The sequence below is a fragment of the Gambusia affinis genome, linkage group LG07 (genome assembly GCF_019740435.1).
Source record: "Gambusia affinis linkage group LG07, SWU_Gaff_1.0, whole genome shotgun sequence".
Taxonomy (NCBI): Eukaryota; Metazoa; Chordata; class Actinopteri; order Cyprinodontiformes; family Poeciliidae; genus Gambusia; species Gambusia affinis.
This window is the reverse complement of record NC_057874.1, coordinates 13906785-13934757: the sequence shown is the minus strand read 5'-3', so window position 1 is coordinate 13934757 and position 27973 is coordinate 13906785. Positions and strand designations below refer to the sequence as shown.

Here is a 27973-nt window from a genome sequence, read left to right as displayed (position 1 = left end):
GATTAGCAGCTGTAAATAAATACTTTTTTCCATAATTATCCTTTACTTTATTTTGTTCTTTCACATAACATTTTTGGACAATGCTTTGGAGTTTGTGGTTGTAAGATGAAAATGTGCGAAAGTTTAAAAGACATTAACACAATTCAATGTAATTCTGTGTTAAGAATCGACACGTGGAGCATCAGTTAGGACTTCTTTATTCACACAAAACATAATACAACTCTTCAATAAGGCAAGACATTACTGTATATACATAGAATGATCTATATGCATACCATATTCAAATATTTATATAACTCTTTCATTCTTTAGTAGCACTACATTGTGTAAATACATTTTTAAGTAAGTCATGTAAAAACAGTTAATGGATCTAAAAATTTCAATTTTTTGTTCATTCAAGGCAAGACTTATTGTAGAAGATAATGGTTATTTTTGCAACAAAAGTTGATGCCGGAACATCGTCAACTGGTTCAGTTACTGGTTTGATTATGGGCTGGTATGGAGGCTCAGAGAGCTTAGAGAACAATGCTTTAGGCAGAATTAATAAAAGGAAGAGCAAGTGAGCTTGTTTTCCACTAATTCACTATAATTAGAAAAGCTTTTGGTAAACACACAGGCCTGGAGCACGCTGCATCTTTTGTACAGCACATGTTCAGATGATGAAGATGTACAGCTTTTAAGAAACTCTCGGAGCCACAACCCATTTTTAAACCCCTTGAATTTCCAAAATCAGATTAAAAACAAATTGGAACGAAGCAAATCACAAACAAGCTGAATTCTGCTTTTCCCACTCGCATCAACAGCAACATAGATTATTGATACAAGTTGACATCCTAGTTACAGTAGGTCCTAGTGATGGTGCCCTTAAAAAACAATATAATGGATTTGTTTCAGTGTATACTGAGCATGCTGAATGCAAAAACACACAGGGTTCCTTCACATTATAAAAGTCTAATTTCACAGACTTAAATCATCGTAAACACGATAAATGTTTACATTCTGAGTTTGGGGTTGCAATCTGAACATTGACATGTTCTTTGATGCAGCAAGGGGTTCATTTAGTAAATCTGAATTCAGAGGAAAATTGAAAAGACATAAACACTTCAGCGCTGTGTATGTGCAACTTATAGCAAATTGTTTGCCGATATAAATCAGATTTTCAAACTTAGGTAAAAACTTAGGTAAAAATATGAGAATGTTCATCTTTTATATGTAAAATAGAATAATTCTGCTTCTTTGTGCTATTTATCTTTAGAAATGTATTCTTCATTTTAATATTGCTAAGGGGAAAAGAAGCCTGTAAAAACTCATATTTAAACTTGGAAATACTGGAAAGAATACAGAGAGTTATAGTTACTATCTAATGACAAGAAGGTAAAATCATTTACAAAAATACAATTCTTTAGACCTCTAACAAATAGTAGCAGTGCTGAGTATCGGCTCACAAGCTAAAAGACCATAACCAGGAACTACGGGAAAATTGAAAATGACAACACTGCTAAATATAAAGAACACAATTATGTGTTCATGTGATGAATGAGCGGTACTAGATTTCTTCACTTCTTGGAAAGTTTGAGTTTTATTGGACTGGAAAATCTAGCAGAGTTTCAATAGTAGATTGCAGAGAAGCTCCTTAAATCCCCTGGTCTGTGCAGTGAGAGGAGATGTGTTAAACTACTAAACAGGTAGAACAAAAATAAGCGGCCTCCTTCATTTAAGCAATGTAAGGTACGTTTTTATGATGCAAGCTGAAACGCCATGCTTTAAGTTGCGAAAACACAACACCACATAGCATTTATATTAAAAACCATCTTTACCTACTTTATATCCAGCAAGATGTAGTTGTAGTCACCTGATATCAAATACTGAAGTACTTTACCCATAAGAAATGTTTTCTCTTTTTTTCTTATACGCAACAGATAACTGACAAAATATATCAATACTTTTTAACTCTGTTAAACTGTTAATTATGGAAGTATATTATAAACTCATGCTGTGTAATTTATGTATTACTCTGGCTAACCTCTGGAGGAATTAGGGTTTTTTTGGCTGATACCACTTTATCAGATTGGTATCAGGTAGATTTATTGGTGAATCTCTATTTCATACACAGAAATGTTGTCTGCTAAAATATCTTTATGTTTGTTACAACTGCATCAAGCAGGTTTGTCATATGTGCAGTAACATCCTGCACCACGTTATATTGGTAATAAATACGGTGACCAAGCTCATAAAAACCAGTTTCCCAGGGTACTAAAACTTTTTAGAATGACTGAATCATTACTGGTGTTTGTACCACAGTTTGGGAACCAATATGAACACACAAAAAGATCTGAAGCTAATTGAATCCCTTTTGTGAGTTGATACTGTAGAGCAGCCAAGAAAAATGTGAGAAAGAAGTTAATTCAGGCAGCATCAGCGATCGGCGACACCAGGTGTGTAAACTCAGCTTTGAGCTGGTAACTATTTACTACCAGCCCTCCCCCAGGAACAATTACCAAATTTAGTCCGGTTTTGATTGTTTGTGTGATCCAATTTGGGCTCTGAATCAGCAGATTCAGCACCTGGACTTGTGCCAGTCCTGATATTTATAGTCGACAAAAATTAATCCCTGTCAGAAAAGTTCTCTGGCACATGAACATTTCATTTCATAGCAGAAACAGGCAGCTACAGAGAAAGCTGTCCATCTTATTTATGATCCTGTATGTTGATAACTTGATATTAATGAGGCAATAATGGAGAAAAGGTGTAGAGCTGATTGTATTTTACTGTACAAGTGGAGGAACGAGCAGTATCACAGCTCATTTTAAACATTTAAACTGAAAGTGTAGCCCCTTCATTACCAGTTGCCATGGCTACCACACATCGCTTGACTTAGCAAGAACGCCTTCATTTTACTGAAAAACTAAAAGCTCCGGTTGAATTTCTGCCTGTGAATTAGAGGAGAGGAAGATGCTGTCGGGGTTCTCAACTGTTAAGCAAAGTTTAACCTCTGGCCTCACCGTAAAGCTATTATCACATTTATTTCTTTAAGTCTGACAACCGTACTGCATCTTAAACGTGTGTGTTTAAAGTTCTGGAAAACAAAATCAACTGTTATAAATATAAGCAGCTAAATTCATCAACAGATGAGTAAACGTATCTTTTATCAATACATGCATGCATGGCATTCGAGCACACACAGAAGCATACGCACAACTCAGCTGTAGTTGTAGGTGAAGTTATAAGAGCTAGGCTCCTTTGGCACTGGAGGCGGGGCTTCAGGGATCGTGATGTTCTCAAGGTCGAGGAGGCGGAGCTTCATCTCCATGCTTATGAGGGTATCTAGGTCGCTGCGTGTCAGGTCACTGCCCATCTCTCTGCCCAGCAGCGCACACAGCCCGTCGGTCCAGATGCAATACTGAACATGTGGGCACAGAAACACAAACACACGCCAACACACACACACACAGGCAGAGGAGTTTCGGTGAGTGAGGATTCTTCACAGTCACATTTACTGACCCAAGTAGCTCTGCGAATGGGAATCATTCTAAGATTATTCACTGTTATGGGAGCGAATTAGAACAAAACATTTAGATTTTTATCAAAAGATGTTCAAATATTGATGCCTGATATCTTTTGTTCTGGAACAGAAAGATTTTACTGAATTCACACAACAAAAATTCACCTTATTTCCCAAAAGATTGCAATGAAAGATGTGTTTTCTAGTGAGGGGAAAAGTTATTTAGCCTCACAATTTTGGTTGAAATAACTTCAGACACTTGCAACCAAACTCTACGCTCTGAGGTGTGAGATGTTTTAAGGGTTTACTGCAACCTACGAGGGTGAGACTGCCAGATCCTGTTGGAGAAGAGCACCCCCACAGTACGATGCTTCCAGCTCCATGTTTCATGGTTGGCATGAGCTTCCTGTCCAGGAATGCTGCATGTGGTTGTCCCCTTCCAGATCTCCTATGAAACGTAAACTTGTGCTGTCCTTTTTAGATTGGTCAGACATCTACTTTAATGTCAGCAAACTACTGGTGTAGGTCTAATGACTTCCTTTTAGGGTTTTGATGACTTCTTTTTGCATCAATTTGCTTGGAGAGCTGAACCTGGGCATGTCAGCAGAAGCTTTGAATGTCCTCTGCTTTTTTGTCTACTGGAATCCTTTGTGTGCATTTGAGAATGAGTAAATGGTTTCTATCGTACGCCGTTTGCTTTGTGAAACTATTTATGGGATCTGTTGGTCTCTCTTCTTCAGCCGAGCTTCTGGCCACTCGCTCGAGCAATCAGACCCGAGTACACCTGAGTCAACAAAGTTAACGGTGCAGAAACAGTGATTTTTATTTTAATTCCAGTTTGTACTCCTTGGTGAAAGTAAATCCAGCCCCCAGAGGTCGTGGCACATTTCACACTAATGTCACGGCTCAAGTATTGCTGTTCGTTTTACCAACTTTAGATAAATATGGGCAGAGTTTCCTCCAAATACAAGCATGAAACACCATCTAAATGTTAGCAAAGTGTGCAAAAAAAGGCTCTGTCAATTACAGAGTTCTTACACCGTCTTCATGGGAAAAATGCAAACTTTTCTAGGCTCAACGTTCTATAGGTCTCGGTGCTGTTGCAAAATGTAACATGAAGGAAGGAATAAAAGAGAATAAAAGGAGGAAAGGAAACAGCAAATGAAGGAATGAAGGAACAAAGGGAGGAAAATGCGATAAGAAGTAAAGTTTGAGAATAGAACAGTGATTTGATATCCCCCTTGCCTGTTTTGATACTTATTCAGACATGGAAATCACTGGAAACAACAGTCAGATGTTTCCATGCCTTTCCAGGTTGTGTATGAACCCTGGAATCAAGATGGACATTCAGGCTTATGTGAACTTTGTAGATGCAAAACCATCAGTGAACCAGCCTGACTGTCTTCAGATTAACGAGAAATCAGTCAATATCAAAACATTGCTGCAGCCAGCCAAGGCCAGCAGACGAAATCCAAGAAATGAATACAGGGTTCAATTATTTCATCTCATCCACAATTCAGACACTGCAGCAAAAACCTGTGAACACACAGACGTAGCCTGCAAATATCTTACCTCGTATTTGTTCGGCGCAACAAAATTAAGCGTTTCGTCCGGATCGTAGAGGACGGAGAAGGCCAGCTCCAGCACCTCCTGACAGAACGAAACAAATTCAGCAACAATACTGCAAGGTCATGAGTCAGCAAAATGTGTTAGAAATGAATATAAATGAACATTTTACCACCTTGTTTTGTTTTAGAGCACTTTTCTCCTTCATATGAGGGCAGTCCTTTCCTGTTAACACAGACTTGATATCTGAGACAGGGACTGAAGAGAAAAAAACATTTGTAATTATTAGAGAAATTTATCCTGTGGCCAGATGTAAAAGAATTGTTTTATGTTTTCTTAAAAAATACAAAAAGTAACAGAAACAAACAAAAGTGTGTCTTACTCTTGTCACTCAGTAACTCAAAAGGCACTTCACCCTGAGGGGACTCCTCCAAATCCCCGTAGTGCAGAAGTTTGTGGTTAAGAGATAATCGGCAGAACCAGAACTTTTCTATTTAAAAATATATATATACAATAATCAATAAAAGCAACACTTTTGTGCAGAGAAACAAATGTCTGCAGCGTTCCTCTCGGTACCTTGTCTTCGACGGTTTCCCAGTTTACGGAAGCAGCTTCCCTCGCACAGCCGGTTGAGCCGCTGCTGCTTGATGAGCTCCAAGATCTCGGGTTGAATCCTCTCCCGCAGCTCTCTGCAGCACAACACAGCATGAGAAACTGGAAAACTATGAACACAAATGAATAATGTAGCAAAGGTTGAGGCTGACATGATGGGCGGAGACTGGAAGTCGTCCTGGCTCATCCTTTCTGACTGCCGCAGACGCAGGATCTCAGAGTAGCTCAGGCCTCGCAGCTTGTTCTTCAGCTGGTCTATGGAGGACGGCTTCATAGCCAGAGCCCTGGTAATCTGTTCCCGGACCACCTGCATCACCTGGGCAACGTTCACACACACACACACAGACACACATTCAGAAATAATGAGGGCTGATGGAAGAAAAATGTAAAGCTCAAAAGCTGGGATAATGCAGATGCATGTGAACTCTTTAGATTAGTGTTTCAATGTGATTCTTTAGGTATAATTATTTCAAATATCCCTTTTTACTGTATTGAACTTAACAGTGTCACATGTTGCAGGTATAATACCAGCGTTCACCTTCACAAGGCGCTCATTCGGTTACTATAAAAAGCTCATCTAACATTACTGGTCTGGACCAAAAGCAGAAAATTGATACTAGAATTGAAAAATGCAATTTAATAAGAGGTGTACAATTATCAAGTCATTTTCTCACTGTAATCATGTAAATATGTAGTAATCCAGCTGCGAACTCACTGGTGTGTTAATCTGTATCTAAACAGATGGGAAACACAATCCTGTATGCAAAACCATAAACACAAAATGGCCTTACTTCTGCTCAGCACATTTATTCAGTGGAGAAAAAAGTTCACAGTTTAAGAAACAATTGTTCATAAGGACATCACCTGTAACCCTTCATTTTACCATCTTTTTTTTTTTTTTACCAAAAAGAAAGAATTTATTCCTGTCCAATAAAATATAACGGGGTTTGAGCATTCATAAAGATCTTTGCAGTCCTGATTTCTCTCATGTTCTCCTCTCAGCTCATCCCACAGGTTTTTTCAGTTATTTCAGTCAAGGGCAGGTGAGTCCGGCCTTTTTCCCACATGGGCCAAAATTACAGACTCAAAAGTAATCAACGGCCAAAAAAAAAAGAAACAACCTAAATTAAAGCAGATAAAGTAGCCGATGTAGATCCAAAACTTGAAAACGATTTTTACAGTGGTGCATTAGGGCCAGAAAAAAAGGAGTAGATTTCTGCCAAAAATTCAAAAATTTTCTAGAAAAAAATTCTAAAGAAAATGTTTAATATTTGAAATTCAGAAATGTACAGGATTTTTTGGAAAAAGATTTATAATATTAATCTAAAAATTTTATGATGTTTTGTAGCAAATTCCCTTGTTTTTCTAGAACATTTCTGAGATTACGCCCAAATTTTCGAGTTTTTTGGCAGAAACTAACTGCTTGCTACTACCGTAATTTTGCTTGTTTGCTGTATGAAAAGAAAGACATCTAGTTTTCAGTTTCTTTTGGGCTCGACTGAGTAAATTTACTTTCAGCAATAGGAACAGGATTTGGCTCACGTTCTTTAAAAAAGAATAAAAGCTGATTTGGGTGCAGCAATGTTGCCTTTTCAGTAAAAGTCTCTGGATAAACTTGGTTTTTCCCTTTTGTTAAAACTTGGTTACATAAATATGAATACTTTGTGTTATACTTTACATTTTCCTATGTAAGAAAATAATGTTGGTAACAATTTTTACCCTGATTACAAATTATAAGTCTTCATCTGCATCTACAGATCAAACTTGTATCATTTTTGAATTGTAGTTGGGGGCCGTACAAAATCAGTCTAAGGGCCACAAATGGCCCCTGGGCCACACTTTGGACATCCATGGTCTATCTAGGGACTAAGATAACTGTGAAACAAAGATGATTTTGTGATATGGTTACCATATGGTGAACCATTTCTGATCATTCATCTTTTAATACAAGCATCTCAGAGTGAATTGAGTGAAAGAAAAAAAAAAATCCAGATTTTACAATAATCAAATCTTCATAAATAAAACCTTTTATTAATCAATGAAGGATTTTTGGCCCAGCCCTAATCCACTGAAATGTATAAATTGTTGATCACTATATTTTTCTTGTTAGATTCTTTGTTTTACTATTAAAGCAAATTGTAATTTTCTTCTGAAACAGAAGCTACTGTCTTCAAAGTGAGATTCTGCTACTAAAATACAGGACTTATTATTCACTGGCCCAAACATTAATCTCCCAGTCTGCCCATTAGTGCAGGCCAGCGATGGACGTGTAAATGACTCTTTGGAGTGAAAATGCGAGTTTAGAGTGGGCATGAGTGGTGGCATTGTGCATGGACAAATTGTGTTATGAGGCAGATTTTGGAGTGTTTAGTGGTCATAATAACTGAGAGTGAAGGTCACTGGACACAGAAGATGCCTCCTAGACAAATTATACAGCTTTATCAGCACTTGATGGAGCTTGATAGGGGTCACATTGTGGGTCTGTATGAGATTAAGCAGTCGCACCATATAATTGCTCTGCATGAGCGGTGTGCAGATGTCACTGTGGGTCGGTGTTGGAACCAATTACGTGAGGGCTACCATGCGGGTCATGAAGTTCAACTCGTCCAGGAAAGTCCATTTTTGTCATGTTGTGCACCAATAATTAAAGGAAACTGGCAACTACATCTGCTGTTGGAGGACATGTTCTTGACTCTTAACAACAGTCACTTTTTGTCAGTGAATATGTTTTTTTTTCTTTATGGATGACTCATGATTATTTATATTAATATCCACATTGATTCAGTTTTTTTTTAAAGCGTGTAGCAAGCACAAATTGGTTTCAGGCCAAATAAAAAGGGAGAGCCAGATAATTGGAAGGAGGCAGTTTAAAGTACATGGCAACCAAAGGTGCTAATTACCTCACCTCTAAAATTAGCAGACGAATAAAATAAACAGGAACAAATCAAATTTGCTCTGTTTGTAAAGGTTTCCATGAGCGCTGCGGGTAAATAAGCTGTTTCCATATGGTTTAAGATTTGTTTTGGGAAGCTTAGGCATAAAAACTTGATGTGTGCATCTGGATATAAACACGAGGGTTCTGTAATCTCAGACCTTGTTGAAGTCCTCCGCCGTGGCTCTCATCTCCTTCCATGTTTTATTAAGCAGCTGGATGCAGACGCAGAAGAATTCCTCCCACGCGCGGTCATGAGTGAAGAACATGGGGTGATAATCATTGCAGCCCTCGTTTGCTAAACAGAAAGCAATGTCAAATGTGTAAACATGAGTTTGGCCAGATGCTGCACTGAAATTAGATGCCGGGGAAGCACAGACACACTGGTCAACCTCATCATCAGCATGTAAAGTGTAACCACTTTGTTGCATTGATCTTGCCCTGAAACTGCCAGGACTGCTGGCCCTGCTGTTGCTGCGTTAGGAGCAGAGACACCGGCAAAAATCTCCAGGTGACCAGAATCAGCCAATTTATTCTTTGGCAGTCCTAATCAGTGAATTGAAAATAAATCAATCTCTTTTTTTGGTGCACTGAACACACCAAACCACTAAAAGGGTTGCGCTAACACCACTGCTGGATTGACAAGTTGTTACTGAGGGATACTGACACAGTCACAGGAAGCTTAAAATGTGCAAGAAAGTTCAAGGATGGCACTGTATTTTCAACAGAGGCATGTCAAGAGATGCTGGTGCTTTCTTCAAGCTGCCAGACAGCAAAAGAAAACAAGAATACGGTTGTTTTTCCCCTCAGTCTGTCATGAAATATGCTGGGTTTGCAAGTACTGGCAGCCCTTTGGAAATCTTAACAAAAAATGAAAGGGTTGACATTCCTTAGAAAAATATACTTAGAATGATGTGCAGTGCTAGCCAGTTTAATGATTTTATTTGATGTATATAGTGTTCTGTTCATAATTTTACTTGATTAATGTAAAGTGTCTTTAAGTGTTCAGAAGAGTGTTGTAAGTTATTATTATTATTATTATTATTATTATTATTATTATTATTATTATTATTATTATTATTATTAATAAAAACCATTTCAAATGTCACTTCTGCAGGAGTGTTGTCCTTGTTTTAATAGTTTTGGAGTCCTATGTGTAACACTTACTGCCCCCTCCGTTCCTGATATGAAATAATTATTTACTAATTATGACAGAAAAGATACTAAGAATATTAAAGTTACAATAAATTACATGTATGATTTAACAATCCGATATGTAAGTAACACAGAAGAGCACACTAAAGCTTTTTTTCTCAAAATTTTAAGTGGAACAAAATATTATTTATTCTAAATAGATGTTGTAGAAAAATACTGAATGTCTTCTTATGTGGGGCATGCTAAACAAACAAAAAAAAAAAGTTACTGAGTTACAGTTTTTGTGGTAGAAGAGTAAATGAGATTTGCTGTGCGTTTGTTTGGAGGCGTTTCATTTCTATATATCCCTGTACCGCAAAGCACTGAAGGACTTTAATGCGTCTGCAAAATTTCTGATGCAGAAAGTGAAATCCCTGTAACTCTAGGCTGCCATCGTTATTTAATTCTACTATTAGGAGTAAAGATTCATTTTGTGCAGAAAGCTTGTAAAGAATTATTATGATACTCTTCATGGTTTCTAAGGATGGCCAATTAAAATGAATATTGACAAGCTTTACAAAATTTGAGAAATCAGACACACAACTTCTAATTATTTCTCTCTCTCCTAGCACACTTTTCACACCCAGAGTCAGATGTACAAAGCCACTTACGCAGTTCTCCAACCTGGAGAATCTCACACAGCATTCGAGTAAGTTCAATCGCACAGCGGCCAAAGGGACACTCATGCTTGTCCTCCCGACTGCTGTTCTCCAGCACGATCTATCATAAATAGAAAGACTAGTTAAGGCGCGGCCAGGCTTTTCAGCTCCTTTAGTAGGTCAAAGTCATGCGTGATGCCAGAACTGACTCTGATGTAAGTATCCTGATGAACCCTGGCCAGATAAAGCATATTATCCAGAGCCAGCATCCCAGGAGGAGTCTGGGTGAAGTCCATGGCTGGGTTCAAATGGTTCTGTGTTTCAGACAGAGATAATGAGGCACAAGAAAGAGAAAACAACACTTTGGTTTTTCTGTTTGAATCTGATTGTGTATCTAGTGGAATCTGCAGAGCGAGCTCACAGTGAACCCGAGCATCTTGTAGTCCTTGGTGTACATTGCTTTCCTCTTCTCTGTACCGGTGGGATCAGTGTCTCCATCAAAGGCAATTCTACGCAGCTCAAAAATGATGTCCCTCTGAGCCTGAGACGGGAAAAAACAAGCATGTTAACAGCTTATCAGCATAAAGAGGGAAACATTTACCATGATAGCACCAAAATTACAAAGAAGCCAGAAAGTAGATGGGTCAATCAGCGATGAGCAGATGGCTTGCAGCAAGTACTGGCAAAAACGGCAAAGGCTTCATTTTCCGGTCTGCTGATTGCACTTAAAGCAAATTTATCAGCAAGTGTGCTACCCACATAATAAGATGTGTCTATTAAACCTTCGCAGCATGCACCCACTCCCATTTAATTAACCACAGCTTTCATTTTAACATGCAACGGCAGATTGTCTACATGGCTTTTCAGATTGTCTGCCGGCTTTTTTTTTTACATTCATGAGCATTTAGTGGTGCCTAAATGCATTTTAGGAAGACTATAGAACATGTCTTGGTAAATATGAATGGTAAATATTTTGCTGGAAAATCTCACCTGGTCATTGGGATCCATTTTGGTCATCATCCTTTCTTCCAAAAGGTTAAAGGTCAACACCTGTAGAACATACAGCTGATGTGCCATCTCTGCTTTGATTGGACGATTTCCCCTGATGACGTGCTAAAAGACAAAGAGCCACAGCAATTACAACATTCATGTTTCCTGCTATAAACTGCAAACAAAATTCAACAATACACAATGTTGGACTCTAATTAATTAAAAAAAATTGTATATTGGGAACCTTTATTTACAGCCACAAAGATCACTGCGTTTTATTTCTAATGTGATATACTGACATCAAACATAAAGAGATAAATAAATCTAAAATTAGACCACAAATCATTAGAAACCTGCACTTATTTAAGACCAGCTCAGTAGGTCTTAAAAGTACACAGATGTTGTACTTAAGTATCAGTTGAGGTTACTGAAAACAACATGAAAACAAGAAAACAACATTTTTAGTGGCTTTTGATTGTTTATTCCTACTTTGAATGCTAATCTTATTTCATTTCATTCTTAAAATAGACAAACATTTCCTTTCATATGTAATCATTAAAATTCTGGTTAATTGATCTCATTGAAATCTAAGAAAGTCTCTAATAGTCTGAACCTATTTCCATTTAAGTATATATATATATATATATATATATATATATATATATATATGACAAAATATATATATATATCAGGTGCTATGAACACTCTTGAAAGTATATATATATATATATATATATAATTTAAGTTCTTTGTATTCACACTATCCATGAGAAGTGCAAAGTGACTCAAGGGATTGGAGGGAAGTGACACACATTGTATTGTTTCAGGTAACTATGGCTCATTTAAAAGTGTTCAGAATCACAAAGTTTCATTCCAAGAAAAGTTTGAGTTTCTCCCGGAAACTGGAGCGCAGCTCTCTTGTCGATGACATTTACAGCCAGTTCAGGGAGGTCTTTCCTGACAAGTGCCAAGAGAAATCATTTTCAGAGCAAATTATTTTCCACTTCATGAACTCGATGCCGTATCACATTTACTGGTTTTGGGTCTCGGCTTTCCGAGTGAGTGAAGCGTTCGATTTTCCAGAAACAAACTTTTAGTCGCAGGAAAGATTTTGAGGAAGCTGGATGCTCAGAATTACTGTAGGCTGTATTTAATAAGACCAGAACACTGAACTCCTCACATCTCTCATGTGTTTATTCCAACAAAGAGTTTAATACTTACATTTAGGATTATGGACCGCAGGTGTTTCTGAGCCAAAGTGCTGGCCATTTCCTGAGGATACACACAAGTCAACAAGAAAATCAAATAATTGACAAAGATTTACAAGACAGCAAAGTTGCAGAGAAGAAACTTCACAGAAGTACACCAACACAAAATTAGAAATTCTAAATCTACATTTATATCAGCGGTTTGAATGGCATGGACTTGCAAAATAACATTTAACGTGGTCTAAGATGATTCTGCTAGGAGAGTCTGCCTGCAGCAGCAACAAGCTGCAGTTATATATTTACATGATCAGATTATGTTATGGCTGATTGTGACACAAAAAGATCAGCGAAGTGAGGGAGGAGAAGGGCTATGGGGCGGCATGAGCAGCTGAGAGGACGGGTACTCACAGTGAGGTGCTGCTCCAGTGGGTTAGTATACTCCTCCTATGAGTGGGTGCAGGGAGGAGGGGAATGGGTACCACAGTAATGGAAACAAAAAGTGCAAACACACGGACCGTGAGACTCAGGCATTACAAGCATGCAGTGGAATACGAAGATGACTCATATCACATGAGAAAACAGGCTGGTGATGGCAGCTGGTGTACCCTGCACATACTGCGCTTATCTAGATAATTCTCCCTCCTGTCATAAAAATCAATAGGCATGACTCTGTTTTATTTATCACATAAAAAACACACAAATGGAAGGGACATACACCTAAAATATGAAGAAATAAAAATAAAACGTAATCTCAGTTTTAAAGAATAGCTAGAGCGAGATTTGTTTTTTTGTTTTGTTTTGTTTATTTTTGGTTGGAAATACAACAAGCTGAGCAGTGAGAGTCAAATCGCATTTGTACTCTAGTCCCTCTCCTCTTGTTCAGGCACCAAATCTGACTCAGTTCGCCCTCCACTGGTCAGTAACAGCGCATGAAAAAAAAGTCCACACATCCTTTCTAACATAAAATCAAATCCACTTCCATATCAAACATCCATCCATCCACTGCCTACATCTGCTTAACCAGAGATAGAGCCTATCCCGACATGTCGCCAGCCCATCACAGGGAAACACACAACCATGCACACAATTTAGAAAGCAAATTTAGAGAGACCTGTTAATCTAACAATGATGTTTTTGGTTGGTGGAAGGCAGCCAGAGTACCCAGAGAGAACCTACACATGCACAGGGAGAACATGCAGACACCATGCAGTAAAGCCTCAGGGATCCGTGTGATCTCAGGTCTTTCTTCCTGCAAGACAGTAGAGCTGCAAACTGTACCACCGCGCAGCCCTCCATAACTATATCAATAACTAACATCTGACCTCAGAACCCGGTTGAATACATGATTTCCTCTATTTCAGGATTTTCTTTAGCCCTGATTCATGTAATCCAGGAGCCACTGCCAAATTAATATCTTTGCTTATTTAAAATATAATTTGAAATGATTTTCCTGGTTTTGATGTTACTGGTAGTGATTTCTGCCTAAAGCTCCCTCTGCAATCATGAACTGCTGCTGCTGCTCATGGTCTGTTGCCACGAGTGTGAAAGAATGAATGTGAATTGAGTTGTGACAGGTAAGCAGAAAAAGACAAGCTTTTTTTATAAAATTATTTTGTTCAATGCTATTCTAAAAATTATTGAGATGAATCACATGTGTTTTTGTGGTAAGTCTGTGTACATTGTAGCCTGAGTTTCCTGTTCTTAGTTGACGCAAGAGGCACACAGTCTGGTCTTCTGCTGCTGTTTGCTCCGAGGTTTACACAGCTGTGGGATGGTATTCTACATTTCTGCCCATTATTTTCTGACATCTGGCATCAAAAAAAAGGAGTGTTGCTGCTCATTTTTATTTCTTTTTTATAACCATTCTGAGCAACCCTGAGAGATGGTTGTGCATGAAAATCCCAGCACGTTAGCAGTATGTCATATACAAAGACATGCTATGTTGTATGTTTGTAAACAATTGTGGGTAACACTTAATTTGACGGGTTGTGAATAAGACTGTAATAAACAAAACACCTGTCATGAAGATGAGTAAGTCTTCATTAATTTATGACTGTTGTCATAAAGTGTTATTCGGTAAATCATTACACTTTTAATAAAACGTTGACATTTTTCAAAGTGTCTTCCTTATGACAACTTGACATTGATCAATAAATTATGATCTAACATAAATTTGTTATGAAAGTATTACTGATTAAACTTTAAAACTTGTGTAGCTTTATGTTATTAACGCTAAAGTTTAATCAGTAATACTTTTATAACAATTTGATGTCAGATCTTACTCATGTTCATGACACGTGTTATGTTATGACAGTCTTATTCACCACCAGTTAAATAAAGCGTTGCCCAATTGGACTGTTTAGAAAATAAACCATTCCTTTAACTACATATGAGTTTATAAAGTACTTAAAGTAACCAAGTTTATTGTTTTTGTATTTACTGGCATTTTAATTAAGTCTTCCCCATTACTTTATGTTATCAATTACTTCAACAAGATATAAAACAAAGTAAAAGAACATAAAAAAAGGATACAAAGTTGCAGTGCAGAACAGAATTAACTGCTAAATGTTATTACACCACAGAAAAACATCATGCAGAGAAATTAGATTTTATAACAGTCTTTGTTTTGGCCTATTTGTCTTTGCTTCTAACAAAAGTTTATTTTTTTCTGCAATTTAGCTGAAATATGTTACTCAACAAAATGTTATTTTAGTGATCTCAGAAAAATTTTAGTTTTTCACTATTTTATTAAATCTAAATTATAGATGCACCAATCAATCACCCAGATTTTCCCTTGATAAAATTAACTTTTTTCTTATCCACAAAATGCATTACAACAGAGAACTCCCAGCATTTTGTGTTTTAAAGACACACTTACCAACAGCATGGCTTTTTTTTAGGATCGAATAAATTAGAATATGGGGTCCGATGAGACTTGAACATAATCTATAAGCAGGTATTAAACATACTTTTCATTATCACACCCACAATTTTATACGAGAAATGTCTTTGTCATTTGTATGATTATAATATTCTAATCTTAAGATGCTTCATTAGCTGTTAGCAGAAAATCATCATAATTAACAGTACAGTTCACATACATCATGAACTGTATGTGTTCATGATAAATGGGAATATATAATTATATATATATATATATATATATATATATATATATATATATATATATATATATATATATATATATATATATATATATATAATTTCTACATTCTCTGTTGGCTTTAAAATATCTACCTCTATCAAAGAACCTTTTTTCTTTTCTATGTAGAATAATAATTTGGAAAAATATGTCGGACTTAGTGAAAGTCTACATTTATATGTCAAACCTCAACAAAAACCTCCATTTCAGCCTGATTGGTGCATCTCTAATTAAAACAATCACAGCTAACAGAAAAGTCTGCAGTAAAACGAATATGTAAATTTTAAAGGGGAGTGAGGGCTGTTGTAAGTGATTATATAAATACAGCAGTCGCTACCAAACAGAAATCACAATGTAAACACTTGCAGACAAACGTATTTCAATTAATCTAGCTCAAACTAATATTAGCAAATATTAGCAGCTACTGTGAGCGAATGTCTGCAGCTCTATAGCAGCAAAGAAACAGAGGTCTATGTATAGATGGCTTTGTAGCATGAAGTAATGACAGCAGTAAGTATCCAGTCGTTCTCTCTAATGCAGCCGATGCTGCTGAGAGCAGTTCACTGACCTGCCGTCTGTCTTCTGGCGCCTTCAGGAAAAGAGCGTTGATGAGAGCGATGGCGTAGGTCTGGATTTCCTGATTTGACCTGAGAAAATATCCAGGATTGCAACAACCAGTTAGAAGCATCATGCTCCACAAATATACAGGATCTTTAAAAAAATAAAAATTAGGCTAGCAGCTACTCTGACTACAAAAAAGGGACTGATGAAGGCTTTTAGAAAAGCTTCGCTTTGACATCAAGATTTTGTTTTAGTAGAAATTTATTGCAACCGAAGAACCAAAACCACCATTTAAAAGGTGCTGCAAGTGTCTAATTCCTAAAACAGGAAATCTTCTTCACATATAGACCTGTGGCAGTCTTTCAAAAAAATACAACCAAAATTTGTTATTATTAAGAGGAGATTTTTTCAAGATTGTTTTTTTAAAGAAGAACCACTGAGATAGGGACAAGAAGCCAGAAATTAGAAAGAAAAGAGTAAAAGTAGTTATTAGGGGTGTAACGGTACAGCTATCACCTCGGTTTTCAGTCTCAGATTGATCGAGATAAGATCAACAGGCTCTGATTGTACTGTTTTATAGTCAGAGTCAAATTGAAATGCATGTAACTGGATATAGAGCTGACTACAGGCGGTGAATCGGAATGTACCGGCTTGGTTTAAAAAGAATCCAGACCAAACTGGAGTCTGATTCTTCATAACAATCAATGGATTGTATCAATACATTGATAGAATACTTTCAATGGTTAATTGAGCATAATGTACTGGATAACAAATAGGATAAATTCGAATGTATGTAAGATCAATGATTCTGTTTTTTTAAAGTGCCTTCATTCAATATTTATTGTGAATTATACAGTTTATATTATACATATAGACTGAATTGAATTGAATAACTGCATATGAATTGGACCCATTTCTTATGTAAAGTGCCTTCATATAACATTTTTTTAAAATCTGATGCTGTACAAATAAGCCAAATTAAATTTGCTTGACATAAGCTAAGCAGAGAACTATAGGCCACATGTCAAATAAGTCTGTTTCTAATAACAAAACTAGAACAAAATAAAGTATTTCAATAATAACCTTAAATACACGTGGAATAGAAGACTAAATTATGCAGAAATAACAAATAATAAATAGGCTAAAATAAATATTTGCTTATTCACTTGGTATAAAATTGCTTTAAAACTTTGTGGCGCTTGTGGGAAACTAGTGGCATTTCCTTTGGGTCTTGTGTGATAAACATCCACTCTACCAGGCATTGCTAAGCCCACGTTACATGACAAGTAATGGGTGAAAATGAGAAAGATACAACAACCCAGCTTGCCATACCTCTTTCTTCCAAATGCTTCATGCACTGGAAACTCAAATGCACTCTGCAAACAACCGACTGAAAAAAGCATGTGGGTCTATGGCCTCCAGCAGGTCTTCATTACCATCATTCCTGCACTAGTTTAGTTTAAAGTGCTGTATACAGTAGCTTAATGTACTCATTCTCAGTTAAGGCACTTAAAAAAGCAATAAAAACAAATCTTTGCTTCTAAATGAGAGGAGTGATCACCTGTGACTCATTCTGATTTCATCTCTCTGTGAGATGGAGAGGATACAGAGGAGACATCTCTGTACTCTGGTAGTTTACATGAGCCGTTACACCCCCAGTTCTACCAAACTTATATAGTTTGTCTCTTCTCGTCTAAAAAGATTCTTATCTTTGGTGTCACTCCTAATCGTACTTTTACATCGGTTTTATTACACAACTCATGTTAGAACATTTTTTCCCTCATTCCCCCCCGAGACAGAGTGCAGGAAGCCCCTGTGCATGTGTGTGTGCTCACACTTGCAGGTGCCCGATGAGCTGTCCCACGGTGATCTCCTGGGCCACGCGATGGTAGAGACTGTGGCTGTTCAGGACCATGCTCTCCAGGATGGCCAAGGAGCGCTGCAGGATGGACACATCCACCATGGGCTGGTTCACATAACCTGCAATCTGAGGAAATGCAGAAGCAATGCATAAAGTTAAAAAGCTAATAACTGTAAACCAAGACAAAATTCAAACATTTTTATACAAGAAAACTTCATAAAGAAGTTTCCTTTGAGTGAGTCTCAAGGCTGCAGAGCGGTTCACTGAGGAAAGCTATTTGCATGCACACTGCAGCAGATTAAAATCCTGAATTACTAGGCAACATCACCCACACATTTCCGGCATGTGAGAGAAACGGACGGAAGAGCAAAGAATCACACAAAACAGCAGTGGGAATTAAAAGAGAAAGAAAGACGAACCTTGAAGTCGCAAACAGTGAACATATACACAGAGTTTGTGTAAAATTGCCATGAGTAACATAAAATGTTTGTTAAATAGAGGAAGCACCTGTTTGATGAAGGAGAGGGAGATCAGATCCCAGGATACAATGCCATGATCCATCAACTCCAGGAACGCAGTGAGAGTGAAGGCCAACATTTCCCCAAAACTTGAAGAGAAAACTCACAATTAGTCCAGGATTTCTCAGAAGGTGAGACTTAAAAATGAAATATGCACAAAGTAAAAATAAAACAAACAGATTTCAGAAACATGAAGGGAGTTAGGTCTCAACAGTTGAAATGAATGCTTACTGCGTGCCACTCTCAACAAGCCGAGCCAGAGTCCCTATGCCTTCCATATTTATGAACTCTGCAGCAAAAGTCGGATCTGCAGACAACTTTGCCAGCTCCTTCAGAGCCTCGAGGCGAGCATCAATACCATGAGACTGGATCCTCTCCAAGAGTTGACGAGCAGCACGAGCCTGGTAAAAGTGAAAACATTCACTGATACTATCAATCAATCAATCAATCAAATTTTATTTGTATAGCACATTTCAGCAGCAAGCCATTTCAAAGTGCTTTACATCAAATCAAACTCAGAAACATAATGCAGCCCTTACAAAAAAATCCCATGAAAATCTCATGTGACTTTCACATGTGATCACATGTGGTTCACACAAATTTTACATGCGAATGATGTGAATCACATGTGAAAGCACATGAATACGTGTGATTTTGGAACGTTTCGTGGTAAAATCACACGTGAATCACACATTTCCACATGTGATCACATGAAAATCACGTGTGAAAACATGTGATTTTTTGGTGGATTATGTGATCACATGTGATTTTCATGGGATTTTTGTAAGGGAACATAGAACCAACAATCAAAACACGACATTAAGTCAAGTTCCATCAATAAATTTGTAATTGATTACGTTTCAAATACAATCCTAAACAGGTGGGTTGTTACCTTATCTCATTGGTTTGCAGGAGACTTATCTATGGGACTTTATTTTATATTGTATGTAGCAGAGGACAAAGACACCCCTGCAATGACTGCAGCACCATCCACAATTATTGGCACCCCTGCTTAAGACATTTATAAAAGCCTTAAAATAGCCAGTTGTTATGGAAACTCTGTGAACCCAATATCCCAATGTCTTTTGCTGCAGTTCCCTGCAGTAAGCTTCAAATATTTTTTCTTACTTATCATCTTTCTATGACCATTACCCGGCATTGTTTTAAACTGTTGTATATTACGTATTGCTCTGACTGTAGAAACAGTTAAGTTCAGACAAGAAGCCATTTTCTGGAAGTCAGTTTGTTACTGCATGAACCTTTTCCAGGAACTATGGTTCTGCGTCAAATATTTACTTCTTTTGGTACATTTTAGAGATTTCTGTTTCAGTTTTGTCTTATTCTTTACATTCTCTGATTTATCTTTGTGCTTGGTTATGTTCACTGTGCCCTCTCATGTTTAGCTGGTTTTCCTGATCACAGTTTTTCCATTGTGCATACAGACTGTAGCTATCTGTCATGTTTTCCCTCCTGGTAGATTTTCTTCCGGCTTGGCCCAAATCGCTCTGTGAACGTTCGCAGAATCCCAAAGTATAGCAGTGAACTTGACAAGTAAACTGGTGTGGAAAGAGGAGCTAAAGCATCTAAAAATAAAAAGTAAGCTGGAATGCAATCCTCAGCACCTTTGTTAAACTGGAGGCAGAGGTATCAGCTTCACTCTCAGAGCACTTAGATGCAGGGCGGGATTAAAAAAGGCAGGTAATCACACATGATTACAGAGAGACGGTGACTAGTGCTATTAAACACGGCAGACGTCCTCAACTCCTCTTAACTTTATGAAAGCAGACTGTGCCCCTCGCGCCACGCTAACTTGGTAAAGGTATAATTTGCAGGACTTGCCAGTGATTGAAGATTTTCAAGTGCAGTCTAAAGTAAAGTCTGGGAAAAATCTTGAAATGGCCACTGGTTAACAAAAATAACATAATAAATTATTATCATTAATATTTTATCCAAGTGTATGTTAAACAGTTTCTAACAAATTCAAAACAAATTCCATGGTTGTGAAAAAATATTTCAGCCGTTACAGACTTCTGTTGTTTAATTTATTTTTTTCCACTCTTAAATGTTTCTGATCGGATGTAAATACAAAATATAGTTTTCAAACCCTGACTTTATTTATTAAAATAAAAAGAAAACTATCCAAACTTAACTGGCTGTAATCAATCCCTACTCTTCCATCCCATCTCCCTTGTTAAATCATGAATTAACTGTGATCACATTTTTTTTACTTCAACACCCACACCCATCCTCATTACTGATGAACCTATAGAATCAAAAGAATCACTTAAACACAATTGCTCTGACAACATTATGTAGGTCAAAACTTCTCTAAGGAATCTCTTCTAAGGTCATTTGTAAGGAGCTTAATTTATAGCACCGCTTGTGGAAACAAATCAAACTTACTGGGGAAATTGCTAATCGAAGGATTGTCCCATTCTTAATATCACCACGGCTCTGAAAAATAAAGGGCAACTTAGGGTCAATACTGCTTCACTGTGGCTTTAACACAATGTGGTGGGAAATAAAAACAAAGAACAAAACCTGTTCCGTGATGTAAAGCTGAGGACCATCAGCATAACGGAGAGCAAACTGCTCAGAGCCCGACAAAGACCACCTGAGTGTGCAAATATAGAGAGATAAAGTTAATACACATTAATATTGATTTTAAGCGAGTAATTGCAAGAAGCGAAATGTGTGACTGTTAGAGAGCACAGCATACTCGAGAGTGCGAGAACAAAAGGTTGGCCAAGTCAGGCCATTCTCTCCGGTAAATGTATTTACACGAGAGGCAAACTGCAACTGTGAAGGGAGTTTTCAGTGGGAGTTTACAGTAAAAGTGCAAAGGATTTTCAGCTTCCAGTGGCAGAGGGAGGCAGTGGGTACATGCAGGCATGTTCAGAGGTGGATTGGTAGGAAAAATGTAAAAGAAAGTTGTACATTTTTACCACACTACTAAAGTACAAAGAAAAGAATCCTAAATGATAAATGAAAGCATAAACATCTACTTTACAATATGGGGATATACAGTAAGAGATGTTTGAGTCTTAAAGGGATATAACCCAGAATTTATCAAACACTAAACAGAAAACCCACTAAAATTTAAATCTGAATTTAAGCAAAGGTAGAGGTGCAACATTTGTATTCACTGGCTGCTGGTGCTTTATTCTTCAACCAGCAACTAAAAAAAAGAAACTTTGTCTTTACATAAGAATACTCCACCAGTAAACCACATACCATACCTTACAAATTTGACATTTTGCTCATGGCTTTTGTATTTTATTCATATTTTATGTCAAAGTGAAAGGATTTTTATTACAGTTATTACTGTGATAATGACAACCATCCTAAATTTGGCCCCATGCTCAACCAACATAAACGAATGGATAATTAAAACCTTTGCAAAAAACAAAAGCTATTTTGCAATTTTGACAATTTTAGTTAATAGACTACAACATTTACCCATTTTAAATAATCTGGAAAAAGTAAAATAAAAAATTAAAGGAGATCATTCTTACCCATCACATACTTCCCGTATTATAGAGGATAAGGGTCTTTTCTGCAAAAGCAAAACACAATGAATGAATAAAACAGAACAATCTGTCTCAGTCATGGTAAACGACCTGATTTTATACCAAACCTTCCAGTAATACTGAACACTCTCCCCATTTACACTCACAACTGCTCACACATTTACAGACAAATTGGTAGGCAGCTTTGGTTAAGTGCAAGTGAAAGTGCACATCAACATGTGATAGGAGGAGCCTAGAATCAAACCTACAACTTTCCGGTTGCAAGATGACTACCGCTGAGCCATAGTCCCCACACAGTCATGATAAGAATGACTTAGAATAACTAAGTAAGACTAAATCAGGTTTTTCCAAACTTACAGAAATAGCTTAACTAAAATTACTTTCCATTTGCAGATTAAGGCAAAGAATTAACAGAGGCATTTAAAGTTTCTCTCTACTACATACCTGGTCCATCTCTATAAGCTGAGCATTGGCACCGGGCCACTCAATGGCAACCTTCACAATGTCAGCCGGGGGTGGCATACCTGTGTGTTGTGGTTAGAGCACCCTACAGGAAAAAAGAAGAAAGAATCCCTGTTGATCAGCATCAACAGAGATTTTGGGAGAATTAGCACCAGCTCATCAATGGCTTCGTAAACTGTAGTCATAACACCGAATGGAAACTGACAACACAGACCTTGATGCACTTTAATAGAGAAATCAGATAGCGGTTAGGAAGATGCCTCGACGTATGAACAAGCAATAATCTGGTAATTAAATTTTATTATAGCTTCAAAATTACATACTTTTTCTCTTGTATGCATTCTAGATTTTAGATTAAAATAAATCTGAATCACTCAAAATTGGATTGGCAAGTCGTACAAAAAAAAAAATTGCTTATTGTTAATATAAGTGCCAAGTACCATCTCAAATCTCAACTCTAGTCATTTTGTCTTGGTTTTAAATTCATAACTTTACATGACTGGTCAGATGCCACAGTATCATGTGGCATCTGATCCTAATAGAAATAATACACAAAATTAAGAACCACACAAACATCAACAAGGCTGGAAAAAATATTTTCAATGTTATTACATCTTTTTATATAACAATTCTTAAAAAGAAACCAGAATCTGTGCATCTCTAATAGAGGCAAAGCATCTTTTCAGTGCTCACATTTAATTACTGCTTATATTTAACAAACCTACTTCCCAATCTCCAACAACAGCTTTGCAGCAAATGAGAAAGAAGAGAACAACAGAGACCAGGTTTTTGGCACAAATAAGTAGGTTTGGGTTTTTTTCTGACAGAGAGAGGGAGGAAAGGAGAGAACACAAAATAAAAGATGACAGGCTCAGCTGATGATTAGAAAACAGTTTTCTGGAACAGAGAGGAGAAACTGCTGTTCTTCAAATGGATTGGTTTCAGGATTAAATAAAATAAACACTTTGTATGGCTCATTTGAAAATACTTTTTTTTTCGCACTGCTGGGTATTATCCCCAGAGAATTATCAATGATGCAGTATGATTAAGCTCTGCACCACGAACTTTATAAGGAGTTTGGGTATTTGTTCTATAAATAACCTCACCTGCCAGTTTACAGTGATTGAGCTGTCTGACAAGCTTGCCTTTTGATCCACTTTGAAATAAATAAAAAAAATGTCCTAAAGGTATTTTTGCTCTTTTGTGAATCCAGCATCATTACCAGCTCCACATGATAAAAACATCCTGGAAAGTTGGAATAAAAATTCAAGCTGTCAAGTCTAGAATAACAAGCATTGCTTTGATCTCCATATCTCCGAGCCATGGGACTACTGAAGTGTGCTCTCTGTGTTATCTGTCACAACAAAGCATAACAGATGAACACTGGGTGATATACAACACAAGTGCTTTAAATCATAGCAGTAAATGACACTAAAGAGAAAATTTAAATTCAGATTCCTACTTGAAAAAATTTAATTTTCAACAGAAATGTCTTCTTATCTACACTAGACACAAAAATGTAATCAATGTCAAATATAAGAGTTAGCTGCAATTAAAAGATAAATTGTTTCTCTAAATAACTTTCAAGGCTAAACATAATTTTTCAAGTGGATGTTGTCAGCTAGCTTGGAGGCTTAACAAAGCAGGGAAAATTAAAAAACACAAACTGTAATTTGCTAACGCTAAAATTCAGTTTAGACCTTCCAGTTTTTGCTATGGTTCAAACCAGCACTGTTGCTTCCACTTTCCTATTTCTCCAAACAACTATGTTACCACAATATGTTGTATTAGGCCATGTAATGATTGGTTATGTCTCACTCTTCTCCGTATCATTCTTAAGGTCACCTACATAATTCCTAGTCCACTCCACTATCCACTTCACTGCGAAGCCTGTGTGACAACTCATCATCCACCCACTATTTTCCATTACGGGTCTCTGCGGATGTCTACGTGCAACCCAAATGTTTGTGACCGGGTTGGCTACGAGTACAAACAGGAACAACAAATGCTCTAAGCTGGAACCAAACACGGCAGATAAACTACAGATCAGACCATGAGCACAAGGGAAAAAAACATACAACAAATATAGAGAGGAAACCCCTGCTGTTTTTTTCTGTGTGAATAATTTATCTCACAGGAACAAGAACGATACAAAAACTCCATTAATATTCTGGTGAGAAATGACTTTATTCCTTCTTCTCAGATCTCTTCTTTCTCTACTCCTCTGAGAAGACGGTTTAGAAAGCAGTACATCATCACCCCCATCTGAGGCTGAATGTTTAGATGTGCAAAGATTGAACGGATGCACATGTTTGTTTATAAAGTCCATGCAGCTAGCATATATGGACACAGAGAGTTAAACTACAATGCAGTAATGTAGCCATCAAACAGCATTCCAAAGACAGTTTGTCAAGCCATTCAAAGTCTTTTAGTGTATCTCTAGTTAGTTTTCTCATGACCTATCGTTTGGAGAGAAAGTTAAAACACTAGCATAAGAGTAAAATGTTATGTCCTTCATTTGGCTCTGACACAAATAACAAAAAATAATGTTGCTACAACTAATTATTGGAAATGTAAATTGTTTTCTTATCTGATAAACCTTATGCTTACAAACAATACCCAAAGTCCCTTTGGTTGGTATAACTGTCTAAGCTACTACTAATAGCAACTGCCGCATAAACTGTGTTGTGTCTTTATACCACAATTTTGTGTTGTTTCTTCCCTTAATCCTGAAGACAAGATGTTTCCAATAGAGATTGTTTTGGGCGAGTGGGGGAAAATTTGTCCTCACTACTAATCTTGACTTCATAGCACAAGAGCTGACTCTATCCTTTTTCAATTTTGTCTCTAAGAGCCAACACATTGCTTACGTAGTCCCGATAAAAAGAGTTTCTAGACAAAAGGAAAATATACTTTCTGTCAACAGTGGTAGTGAGTGACAGGGTTCAAGAGAGAATGTAGTATTAAGAATGCAAAGTCATTTTCCTATAATTTTAGTGAGAGTGACACTGAAGGCTCTTTTTGTTTTAAGGAGTGTTTATTACCAACCCTACTTAATATTATTAACAGCATTCAAGTTAATTGCATCTAAATATTAAATGCAATTACCAACAAATGATCTGTCAAGTGTTTTAAGGCAAAATAAGGAGGTGTAAGTAATTTGGACAACCATAACAAGAAGCTGCTAAAAGTTTGGTAAGTTCAGATCAAATCACAACCATTAATCATTTTCACCTGCAGCACTGGTCGGTTTTGAACAGTTCTGATGAAATGTTTGTTGTCCTTCCTTGCAGCAATTCTGCAATATTGTGGATGACAGAGTACTGCTTTTCTCAATATTCTCCCCAGTTTGTCTCAAAGTTTTCGTTTATTCTGCTGCCACAGTGCTGCATTGTACACGATGGTGCATAGAATTATGTCGCATATGAGTATAAAACTACACTTATCACTTAGAGCGATTCTACACGCTAAGGCAGAGAAGGTCCATACTCACAAGAATGATATTAATGCACTTTGAAATAGCAATATGGTATTAATGTTAATAACCTGTAAGTAGGTTAGAAATTCTCAGGAAAACAAGCAGGAGCCACAGCTTTTCTCACTCCAGTGGTAGCTGCCCATTTTGATCTAAATTGATTAAAATTTAAATACATCCAGGATTATTTATTTAATTTCAACAATTAAATGTGACAAATTGACCATAGTAGAAAAAAGATATAATGTATGTCTTTGATATAGCCTACATTTAAATTCTGCAATATAATATTTGATTATATTACTTAATTTAGTTTAAGAACGTCTGACTAATATTTATTTTCAACAACTTCAACCTTTTTTGTTAATGGTTTTCTAAAAGTTATATGTTTATGTTTATTACTTTGGATGTAATATTAGGCATGTTGTGAATAGGCGGGAAGATACTTAATTACTGCACTGTATAATGAGTAAAGCTTTGCGTTATTTTAAACTGTACAGTCAGTCAAGCTGTTATGCGGGTTCTGGACAATAACTTCCCTAACCTCAAGATCACAACCCACAAACTAAAGTGATGGAAACTTTTTTTTTCCATTCTTTGTTCTGTTACTAGATTCCGGGCTTCCGCCATGTTTGTTTTCTTTTCTCCGACCCGTTAATATTAATTTGTCTGCACGCGCTGTTGCGGTATCTTAGCAACAATCGCCCGGGAGCTCCAGACTGAAAGGAAATCTGAACAGTGTGGCCTCAACTCAAAAGACTTGCTCTGTCCCCCACCAGCTGCTTTTCACTGCGGCCCGGATGTTTCTGTCGCCATTTTAGCATTCCTTTAAAAAGAAATGTGCTAGGGGGGCTTTCCTCGAGGGGTCTGGATATAAAGAGATTCTGACAGACAGAGAAAACTGTAGAGTGGGGCGCCTAAACTTCCTATAAAAAAGTTAGACGATGCAGCTGCGCCCCCTCTGGCCGTATGTTGTTTATTACGAGATCGGTGCTCTGGTAAGAGGTACATTTATTTTATTTTATGTATTTATTTTGTAATATCTACACTTGAGAAGATGTATTGGAATCAGTTGGAGTCAGTTGCCTACAGCGCAACATCAGCTGATTTCATGTCCTAATACTTGCCAACTTTATCTGATTAAGACAGTCCTCTTAAACGCGCAAATAACACCTCTTTGTTTAGAAATCTTGCACCACTGAAGTTATGAAAATGGGTGTGATCGATTACAGGTGATCGACCAGCCTTGACTGGATCAATGATCACCACAAAGAGCGGTGCAGCAAAGGTTTGCTTGTGTTCAGTGGAGAAATCAATCACAACTCGCCTCTCTGTCAGGCATTCAGAATGAGATATCGTCTCTCTTTGTGTGAAAGTGATGCTGTTGCTCACTATACTCGCTGTTACAGTGAGCAGCAGCGTTATTCTTCAAAAGGCGGCTCATGTTTCCAGTCATCCATTTTAGCCTGTCCGCTCCTCCATTGCTGACAAGATGCAGCTTCGTCAAGGAGGCAGATGATGCCTTTCAGCTTCCCCCCTTCTGGGTTTAATCACACCGTACAAACGGGCTAATTTCATTCATCCGTGCTACTCACCCCGTGTCCGGGCCATCTATGGTCCACCCGGTAATCCCTCTGTCCCCAGTGAGAGACTTGTGGAAAGGAGACACGACTCCACGCCTTGTAGGCGGGCCACGATCTAAATGTCACCGTCTGCAAATGAGGCAGACCCTTGTTCTTTTCAGCATGTGCGTGCGCTCACACCGACATCGTCCTCTCGTACGTAGACATGCACTTCTCT

General features: G+C 37.4%; 1 protein-coding gene across 5 annotated transcripts; it reads right to left on the bottom strand.

The window, feature by feature from the left end:
* Nucleotides 1-180: 180 nt before the first annotated feature.
* elmo2 (engulfment and cell motility 2) lies at nt 181-27949 on the bottom strand. 5 transcript variants are annotated; one of them, XM_044120953.1, is made up of 22 exons: nt 27769-27949; nt 22681-22783; nt 22222-22262; nt 21248-21320; nt 21110-21160; nt 18938-19107; nt 18696-18795; nt 18163-18314; nt 16335-16413; nt 13012-13047; nt 12617-12667; nt 11396-11518; nt 10827-10946; nt 10615-10719; nt 10418-10526; nt 8774-8910; nt 5833-5996; nt 5645-5757; nt 5451-5558; nt 5244-5326; nt 5075-5152; nt 181-3400 (listed from the first exon to the last, which is right to left on the bottom strand). In XM_044120953.1, exons 2-22 carry the CDS (start codon nt 22756-22758, stop codon nt 3200-3202), a joined length of 2172 nt encoding a protein of 723 aa, XP_043976888.1. In that variant the 5' UTR covers nt 22759-22783; nt 27769-27949; the 3' UTR covers nt 181-3199. The 5 variants fall into 5 exon arrangements, with proteins under 5 accessions (XP_043976888.1, XP_043976887.1, XP_043976889.1 ...); XM_044120952.1 differs by having other exon boundaries at nt 22681-22809; nt 27769-27948; XM_044120954.1 differs by having other exon boundaries at nt 18169-18314; nt 22681-22809; nt 27769-27948.
* Nucleotides 27950-27973: the final 24 nt, after the last annotated feature.